The sequence below is a fragment of the Lactuca serriola genome, chromosome 2 (assembly GCF_051521515.1).
Source record: "Lactuca serriola cultivar US96UC23 chromosome 2, Lser_US96UC23_V15, whole genome shotgun sequence".
Taxonomy (NCBI): Eukaryota; Viridiplantae; Streptophyta; class Magnoliopsida; order Asterales; family Asteraceae; genus Lactuca; species Lactuca serriola.
The window spans coordinates 51,178,829-51,189,588 of record NC_136409.1 but is presented as its reverse complement, the minus strand read 5'-3'; the positions used below and the strand labels follow the sequence as shown (position 1 = coordinate 51,189,588).

Sequence of the window (10,760 nt, the reverse complement as noted above, 5' to 3'; positions counted from 1 at the left end):
AGTTCTCTTTACACAACACTTAGAATTTTCACATGGTTGCAAAAAGTCGGAACATGATTGACGGAAGTGTCGAATCTAACAAAAATCGACATGATGTGAATGAAAATTTATAGGACCATGTGTTGTACTGGGCACACCAGTTCTTAGCATCTCGGGTTTCCTCCATGGTATCACTGTCGTGGATACTTGGACCGATAGAATCGATGCGGAACTATAGGAGGTCCTGATGTCTCAGAATAATGTACTTCTCTTGAATGGATTTTTCACGAGGTCTCTCTATAACTGCTTATTATACACTAGTCATGTATAATTAAGGTTGAAAGGACTGTTGACTGAGCGACTCCGCCCTAAATCCACAACCCAACGAGGAACAGGAAATAAGGCAGCATCACTCACTCGAGGTCTATCAATCTTTATACGTGGCCTTAACGTATATATCGAGCCATTATAGCTTTACCTGATGGATTTTTAAATTTTACAATAGTGCTGTGAATTTCTCCTTAACAAGAGAGAATGATTACAATTAGAATTAATCATTTAATGTTTTTGGTTAGTTATTTAGGATTGAGAGATGTACCAAAATTCTACCGGGTTCATTGATGCTTCTCCAAGGTATTAGGGTTAGACTCCTCCTGCTTCCTTGTCGTTTCTTTCAGTTGGGCAGCCCTTCTTGAAGTGTCCAATCCCACCACATAGGTGGCATATTGGACTGGTCCCAACATTGGTGGTCGATGTAATGAACTCAATCGGGGTTCTGCAGACGCGGGCGGTATGCCCCTTCATGTTGCACCTAACACAAAGGAGTTCTCGATAGATACCATGATGATGGTAGCTATACTTGCTACAACGGGGAAGGTTCCCTAGGTATGGTCTTCTTGAAGTTGGGATGGGAGGGATGACAGGGGTATTGACTACCTCGGCTCGTTGCCCTTTGCATTGTAACTATAAACACCTCTACAGACGAAGTTCTTAATCGAGCTCTTCTGAGGTGTCAAAGTTTAATCATTCAACATCATTCAAACCATTATTGTGTTCTTTATTGTTTCATTTATTGTTTTAATGCTTGAATCTATCGATCTTTAAGGAATATTATTCCAATAATTGATGTATATCAAATATGGAAATTGTTATGTCTCATTGACTGTATATCCTTCAATCAAATCATTGATTGATATGGAAAGTTTGTCACATGATTCACATATGCATTTGTTGTTTCTTGTTCCTCTTTGCTTCTGCCATATTGAGGCATATATATGGCATAACATTATATTGTATCTATTATTAAACTCACTAAGCGTCACCGCTTACCCTCTCAATGTTTAACAATTGCAGGAGATAAGTATCCAGTATAGTTATATACTGATAGAAGATTTTCCAATAGTTTGAAACTATTGTACTTTGTACTCCCGTATGTATAAAACTATAGAATCTTGGGAAGTTATGTAATATATAACACTTTGTAATAGTCAGTTTGTATCCAGTAGTTTGTAATCACTTTATCAATATAAATATTGTTTTTAAGAATATGTATGTAGCATGTTTTGGAGTAACAATTGTCAAGTATGAAAGTTTGGGACTTTTAGAAATACGAAAGTTTAGAAAGGGGTTCTTTCAATTTAATTTCTCATAAAGAGAAATTAAATATCATCTTAAGCAAGTTAAATTTGGAACACTTAGTAAAACTAAGAGAAATTAAATATATTCCTACATATTATTCTTACTCATCCTCCTACTATATCAAATGTTGACATGTGTCACATTCAATGAAATTAATAACAATTTAATCTACTTGTCACTATTTCATATGAGTATGTGGATAGTAGAAAGAAAATGTAGGAAGATATTTAATTTCTCTTTAAATATTAAATATCTTCATACATTTTGTTTCTACTCATCCTCCTACTATATCAAATGTTGAAATGTGTCACATTTAATGAAACATTTAATGAAATTAATAACAATTTAATCCACTATTTCATATGGGTATGCAAATCATAGGAAGAAAATATAGAAGAATATTTAATTTCTCTTTTGTAATTTTTTTACATAGAGATATTTTAATAATTGTCTATTCCACGGGGACCATTATGTAATTTTCGAAATTAAAAACTATATATATACCAAAAGTGTAATTAATATATTTTCTGTAAATTAAAGGAAGATATAATTAGCAAAACAATTATTAACATGATAAACACTATTTATGAGATATTGCTAATTATATATTATATAAGCAACATTATTTTATAGACTTTAGCTAAATTGTAAAAAGTACTACTCAAAAAAATTTCTAGATATACATGCAAGGTTGTCAATGATAAGATATTTTATAACCTAGTAGGAAGTATGTGAATATGAATCCGGCTTCCTCTTTCTCCGTAACCAATCTTCTCACTTACGATCAACAATAAAATCCCTCAAAATGGTTCTCCAATCAAACACCCTAAAAAGAAAGTCTCTTATGAAGACTCGCCTTGGATGGACGAGTTGAGGTTTGTTCACGGCTTAGCCGCTTCTTCCTGTATCTCCATGCCACCTGGATGGTGGTTGCCGCCAAACCCCGCCAGTATGGAGATTCATTCCTGAAGGTGCCAAAACAAGTAGACCACATAATATACTTATACAAACATAATTATTTCTAATTCATGTGTAAAAAATCCATATTTTCAATTCCATGAAAACTATGGTATTTTTTTTATTTTTATTTTTATAACTGTGTAGAAGATGCATTATTACCTAATGGCAAACTGAACGCGATGATTCCTCAAGAATCCAGCAAAAAGAGTGGTCACTTCTTCAAGATCTGCAGCCCGAAGAACAAATGCCTCCACATTTGTTAGGCATCTCACTGTCCTGTTGCTAAACAATCTGAATCCTTGTTTTCTATGGTTTTGAGTATCTGGATGTAACATTCTAGGATTAAATGCAAGAAAAAGCAAGGTACATTCATTTTCTTTTGTTTAATATAGCCTCCTACTTTCATTTTTACTATAATAGCATCACACTTTGAAAGATATACCCATTATAGAAAGGAAGGTTATCCAAACATAAAGAAATTTACACTGCTATAATTGGTTAGATTTTTCGAAGTATAATGTTCTAATAAGAAAAAAAAAAGGGAACCCTTTTGTCCATGTGAGGTCATAGTCACGGAAAATAACCAAATTTTGGGAAACAGAATGGCTTTAGTAACAAAATTTATAGAAAGATGACAAAAGTAGAAATGAAGTAAAAGGGTATTGCTATTTGTTGATATTTGTCCATCCGAACTAGTTTATACCTCCATTAACATAGGAATGTTCAAGACACCATTTGAGAAGTTCTTCACCACATACATCACCTTCCGACAATGAAACTTTATTCCCATCTTCTCCAATGCTCTCCATCTTCCCTCTTACAATAAAAACCATTTTTGCCACAACCCCACCTTTATATAAAATTTTCCCACCTTTGATGTATGTCTTTTGTCTTAACCTTTCACATATTGCATCTAAAATGGGTTCATCCATGAGCGAGAAAATGCGAACCTACAAATTCAAAAGTTGAGGTATAGTTTTAAATGCATAAAATATAAGCGCACTTTTGTTGATTTGTTTATAATAGCATCTTACTTTCAATTTTTCCTGTAAGTATATTATACTCTAAAAAAATATGCAATTATAGCAATATCATCAATACAAAGAAATTCTCACCCGTAAGACAGGGGTAGATTTTTCAAAGCATAAACTGTACACTAGTAATAGAAAAAATGAATGTAGAATGCTATAATATGATATAAATGAAGTGTGTTGTTCTTTCATGCATTTAGGAAAGATCTGTAATCATGTAATTGCCGAAAACATGAACACTGGGAAGGGGCTGAATCTCACTTTCTTGACAAACTTAAAAAGATGTCGACGTATATCTCTTTGCAAGTCTTCAGGAAAATTCTCCATTAGCCTTTCTTCATTAACACCTCGGGTAGCTGCCCAATTATAGCGTTCTGATTCTCGAATTTTTCTGCACATCAAGATGTGAAATGGTCAACCAAAATGGGCATCAATAATAAACTAACACAAAACACAATGGCAAAGAAGAATATGTTGAGATTTGTTGACTAAAATAAAAGGTAAGATTGTCCCATATTGACGGAAAAAAGATGTGGTGGAGTGCTCCATCCTATAAATTAAAGGAGTTCACAGCTTTGGTTTAGAAGTGCTCCAATCAAACTTACTATTCTAATATTCTTATTTCTCTATTATTTCACATTCGACAAGTTGTTAGAAATGTTCAGGACCATTTTACCAACAGAACTTATGATCATCACTTAAAGTTAAGGCTAAACTTGAAGTTTTATCGAGAAGATGAGTAGTGCATTAATGATTGATTAGTTTAGATGATGAAAATAATGAGACATGAGATTTATACCTTCGTAGGCTTGCAGGCAAGTGTCTATGGCTCATCCACTGCTCAACATCACGTCGTCTAAGTGACATTTCCAGTCGTCTAAGATACATGTTAGATAACTAATGTTATCTTTAAACAATAATGAGGACAAGGGTTCTAAGTAGCATAATTATTAATTATAGTAAATGGTGCTTCACCTGCGTCCCAGACCTTGAAGAAAGTTCTGCATGTTTCCAATAAGGAGGGCAAAAAGTAAAAGTCCAAGCCCAATTATACCCATCGTAAAAAGGACTTCCCACACAAAATAACTTGGAGTTTGATTGCCCGCCAATGTGCTGATTTGCTTGTCACAATTATCGATAAACGAAAACGATGAATAGGAACTCTACTGTAGCTTATTTCGTGTAAAAGAAAGGGCATGATAAAATATTAAAGTCGGAGAAGTTGATCCAAAATATTTATATACCTGAAACCCCCAAAAAAATGAGTAGACATATCTTGTGATTATATTATTTTCGGCTGTGAGATTGACAGCTTTCACGTAAATTCCATAAGGGAAGCCATCTTCGGTAAAACAAGCACTTGCATTTTCATTCTGTTTCCAGTTATTCCATTGTTGATCAACTTCAAAGGCGAGAGTATCATTCCCATGTCCACAATCTATAAACTTTGTGCAATTCTCGATTCCAGAATTATGACAAGCGTCTCGAAGGCATTGATTCACCCTCTTGTAACAAAGAATTAAAAGAAAAAACACTTAGTATATATCGCCTGCAAACTTTTAAACACTATGGAGTGAATAACAACATGGATGAAAGGAAAACATGAATATATATATATATATATATATATATATATATATATATATATATATATATATATATATATATATATATATATATTAGACCAAATAAGAAATTTCATCCTTGTGATATATTAAAACTTCTACTTTTGACAAAGCACACGAACCAAACTTATAACTTTGTTTTACAGTACAAAACAAATTCACATTGTATGTAATCCATCTGTATTGATTAAAACATATGAGCTTTGTTTTGTTTGTTAGTTTAAATAAGAAAATATGCAATCAAAAACACAAAGAACTCAAAATCTCACCTACCTGTAACCCTAACAGATACCAGGATGACCCAACAACATGACCAGCCAAGACAAAAGTCAAAAGATTAATGAAAAAGTTAATCCATGCAGACTCAAATATGAAACCACTTGGAGATTGTCCAGCAAGAAGAGGCAAAAACCGGTATAATCTTGGAATGTATTGAACAAGAATAGCTGATCGCAAAAGATTCTTTGCATAGTTAGCTCCTGATGATGCAATGGCGTGTGGTAGAATAAGTAATACAATTATCTGCATAAATAGATTTAAAGTAATTAAAAAATGATGATGGACATGGTATAAAATATAGTAAATATATTATATATGGTTAAAAATTGAAATAGAATGTTACCTGAGGAACTGGTAATACGATAAATAAGTCAAGAAAGAAAAATCCAGAAAGATAATGTAACGCGATCTTCTTAGGATGATCAACCAAGTCTCCAGCACCTACAACTCTTGATTCAGGTGAAATGAATGCTAACCTGAACTGAAAAAGAAGTTCAAAGAAATATTGTTCTCCAGTCTATTGGAATGAGAACTGAAAAAAAGATAATGTAAAAAGAGGTCATTAATTAAGTGGTTTACCTGAAGAAGCATATGCAAGAGGTATATAAAGTCGGTCATGCTTCTGAAAGCCACCATGGTTTTTGTCATTGGCCAATTAATTAATATGCACTTGAACTCCTGCTTCCAAAAAAGCAAGCATGTAGAAGGAATATGATGCTTAAAAGATTAGTCACAGATTACACAATAAGAATTAAGCGAATGTACCAAATCCTATCAATAGCAATGTGCTTTCAATTATTTGTGTATATCATAACATCCTACTTTTATTTCTTTATATTACCGCATTGTACTTTAAATAAAAATCTTATTATGCCATTGTACTTTAAAAGAAATGTCTGATTATTGAATTATATTTTCAATTTATTTAGTGTTAGGATGCTATACTTTTGAAAATCTATCCAATTATAGCTGTAAAAATTGTTTTGCATTCGGAGGATATTGCTATAATTGAGTAAAATTTTCAAATTCCATTGCTTTTATAGGAAAAAAAAATGAAAGCAGACGCTAATACACTATAACAAATGAAATAATAAAAAAAATAATGGTTTAAAGTGGTTCTGGTGTAATAAGTCAAATAAAAAACAACTTTATTTTTCTGTCCAGACTAAGTCCATTAAGTAAAAAAAAAACACGTACTAAGATTATGCAGTACAAATGCGAACTAAATAAATAACTAATGAGCATAAGCAACAAGTTTTCACAATGCATTGATAACCTAACACAAAAAATGATAGTTTCATACCAAAATTCAGTTTTACCTTATTCACCAACAACAAGTAAAAGAATAAGGGGTCTATGAAAATGGCAACTAAGCAAGATATGACAATGAACTGGTTCCACTGTTGAACAACTTTGGCATGTGGATTCATGATCCCAAATGTAAAATGTTTTAGTAACAATAACTTTCCTTGTGCCCACCCCTTGACACCTCCATATATAACATTATCAAACTGCAAAAAGAATAGAAGAAAAAAGAAACACTCAACTTACAATCGTTCAAGTTTCAAAAACTCTTAATAAAACATTCAACTTTCAAAACTGTTAAATTCGCCAAAATAATCAAATTTGTAGAGCAATCCAGGGCCAATTAGAATAAATTAAAGTATGTTTGCTGCTTATATTAGCTTTTGAGCAAATTAGAAAAGTGGTCCCTATGATTTGTCCAAAAATATGTATTGGGTCCCTTATGACTTTTTTTGACCATTTTTATCCGCTCAAGTATCACATGTTACCCTTTTCGTCCCTAATGTAAATGCCTCCGAATTTTTGTCTGTTAAGCTTTCTCATGTGTGAAAAACATGAGGGTATATTCGTCTTTTTAGATTTGTTAGTAATCGATCATCATTATATTTCATTTTTAATTCTCATAAAGACGAATGGAATGGTTTCGAGAAAAAGAATTGTTAACCAACTTTTGGGTGGTTTTTTTTATGAAATACTATATTGACCGATTACGTGCAAACCTAAAAAGACGAAAATGCCCTCACGTGTTTTCTCACATGACAAGGTGTGACAGAAAATATTGGATGTTGTTTGCCTAAGGGGACGAAAAGGGTTACTAAAAAGTCGCAAGGAACCCAATCCATAATTTTGGACGATTTTATATTTAACTTAAAGATCAAAATTTCCTATGATATCATCAATATTCAAGAGTTTAGCAGCTCAAAATTGTTCATCAAAGAAAAGAAGAGTAATACATGGTGATCAAACCCTTGGGCAACTCTTAAGATCGGCTTTGCTTTGTAAAAAGGTGGGCATGTTGTACAATAAGGATCATTGCACATCCCCAATCTTCCTGACCTGAATAAATGCTCATTTTTTGCTTCACTATTAAAATCTCCCAGTTCATGGTTATAGTTTCCAGAATCTTCTTGTTCCACTGGCTTCCTCTCTTGTGTATGTTCATCATGAGTGTTTCTTTCACTACGCAAGGAACCTGTAAATCCAACACGACTTGTTGAATTGGAATTCAATTCAATGGAGGTCACTGGAATGGATATTGAAACACTTCTGTTCCTTTGTGAAAATCTTGGATTTGGATTGTAATCAGATAATGGCCAATCCGTAGCTGTTAAAATTGGTATATCATCTTTTTCAATAGAGTCCATCTATCAATGCCTCAATAGCACTAGCTGCATGAGAGATGAAAACCGGTCAAATAGTCAAACAAGTACAAATAACTTTATGATTAGTTTTGCCATATAACCATCTGGAAGTAGCTAGCAGTAATCAAATAACCACTTAGAAACACTTGTACCCTAAACAAATTATATGAAAGTAAACCGACTACTCATATTCCTTAAAGAGGTCAGATAAATGGAACATCAGAACTAAAATCTCACTGAAACAGCAAAAGCAGTGAATATACAAAAAAAATAATGTTAAATTCATGATGGTTATTTGGGGGCAACACATTCAATTGTACTCAACCACAAATTAAAAAGCAATCAGTCATCATTTTGTTTACATTCTTCAAGAAAAATCAAAGATAGTTCATGATCAATATGAAGCATATTCAATAACTCCAGTACAAAAAACAAAAAAATTATAAGAACCCAGATGAAATTATGACATACCCTTTTAAGTTCTCTATCTAAACTCCATGAAACGAACAATGGGGAAGTGGCAAGTAGCTATAAAATTGTGCTTGAATATGAGGATAATAAGAAACAGCCAAATGAAAAAGGGGAGACAAGGGTTTGAATAGGAATTGCATTGATTGAGACTTGAGAGTAGACTTGGACCGCTGACCCAGTGAAAGATGGAACTTTCAAAGCGATTATGAGAAAGACAACGCAACAGATAGAGTTGAATGGTTAAACCTTCGCCGGGTAGCCTTATATACCCACCATATTTATTTACTTGGGGATGTAAGTATATTTATGGCGCAACAAACACCAAAGTTGTTATTTTTGTCAACACTAGATGTCTAAATCTACTTTAATATTAAATTAGATTATGTTTGATCGGTCATCTAGGAGATAGATTGAAAATAACTTATTTTTTATTCGTCTCACTAAGTTTATTGGTTTTTTTTAGGGAATATTATTTGAAAAATGATGTTAAATTTATTTTTCACAAAATATCATTTTAGATACATATTTATATTAATTTTTAAATTACATATGGAACACATCAAAACTCTTTTCTTTTCCGCTTTAGAGTCTATGTAGGGTCCATTTTCCAAGAAAAGTCTTTAATGATTTAAGTTGAAGAATTAAGTTTTATTCGCACGCCTATGTGGTAACGTCTAGACCACGGTGCAGGACGTGTCATTAAATGGCGACATACTCAGGTCCTCATCGCGGCACAGTGGCAGCTAAAATTCGAAACCCTGGGTCTTGGGCCTTAGGCTGTATTAAAATTATCTAACTTCTAAGGTTGCCTCATTTGTCAGCCCCCACCCTTTGAAATTGACCCTCTCTGAAAAGCCATAGCCCCATTGATGTGTTTTGAGCTTTTGATCCTTCTTTGTGAAGGTTGGTGAAGTAGGGAATCTCTCTTGGTGCAAGGAAGTGATGGTTCATCTTGGATCTAACATTCTCCTCAAGTTTTTGGTCCACTTGAGGTAAAAAGCACCAACCTTGGCCTTTATTATCTAGATCAATTTTTATGCTTCATTCGGGTGATTTTGACTCCTTTTTCTTGATGTTCTTGGAGTTGGGCAACTCCAGGACCTTGTGAGTAATCCAAATGACTTATGGACAAAAGTGTTGAAAGAAAGTCAAGTTTGCATGCTTCCTCTTATGTGATGCATGTGTTTTGGTTCAATTTAGATTTAGGTTTAGTGTTTGGTGAGTTTGAGCCATGAGAATGGATAAAGTTGGAAACTTTATCCATTAAGATCATTATAGGAAGCTGAATTAAGATTTTGGGCGTTAGAAATTAATGGTTAAGAGCTTAATCCACGAAGTTGTTTTGGAGCATGACTATGGTGCGGTGGTATGTAGACCACGACGCGGTAGACTATGAGCCCTCACCACTGTTTTTGATCTTAGCATATATGTGTTGTATGTGATATTTCGCGGAACTCACTAAGCTTTGGCTTATAGTTGTGGATTAAATGTTTTAGGTACTTCAAACGATCGTGGGAAGGCGAAGGTGTGACTGTACACAATCATCAGCAGCTTTCAGATTTGAGATTATGTGTTGTTTTATGATACTTTAAATTTTTATATTTGAATTATGGAACAAATGGTTTTATTGATGTTTGGTTTATGAAAATGGCTTTTAATCTAATTTAAAAATTGAAAATTTTATTTTTAAAAATAGGACATTACAAGTTGGTATATAATGAGGTATGATCCGGAAATACCTCTACCCTTTCCTGGATATCCCGAACTAGCATGTTCAAATATACCCGAGCCACTAAAACGTCGAACTTGCATAACGACTTTTGAGGAGAAAAAGAAATAGAGGGAAGCTACAATATGATGTCTAAATAGTAATGGCAGTATGTCGAAACTATGAAGATACAGCCTGTATGAGGATCTGTGGTCAATAGATCCTGGTATAACCACAAGACAGATGTATAATCGTATGTATAGTACCAATGATCATACCTTCGGGCATTACACCATAAATGTGATAAGATGGCATGTCAGGGTCGATCCGAAACAACTTGCCACTTCCTATATCCCTATAAATAGATGTCTCGACACCACAGGAAGGTAAGTACATAGAATCT

General features: G+C 33.4%; 1 protein-coding gene across 1 annotated transcript; it reads right to left on the bottom strand.

Moving 5' to 3' along the window:
• Positions 1-2,167: 2,167 nt before the first annotated feature.
• Positions 2,168-8,885, bottom strand: CNBT1 (cyclic nucleotide-binding transporter 1). Its single transcript, XM_079023984.1, has 13 exons — positions 8,650-8,885; positions 7,771-8,205; positions 6,832-7,023; positions 6,092-6,190; positions 5,856-5,993; positions 5,507-5,755; positions 4,853-5,113; positions 4,584-4,729; positions 4,408-4,485; positions 3,870-3,999; positions 3,281-3,527; positions 2,737-2,899; positions 2,168-2,582 (listed from the first exon to the last, which is right to left on the bottom strand). The coding sequence occupies exons 2-13, from the start codon at positions 8,179-8,181 to the stop codon at positions 2,444-2,446; spliced, it is 2,253 nt and encodes a 750-aa protein (XP_078880110.1). The 5' UTR covers positions 8,182-8,205; positions 8,650-8,885; the 3' UTR covers positions 2,168-2,443.
• Between the last annotated feature and the right edge of the window lie 1,875 nt (positions 8,886-10,760).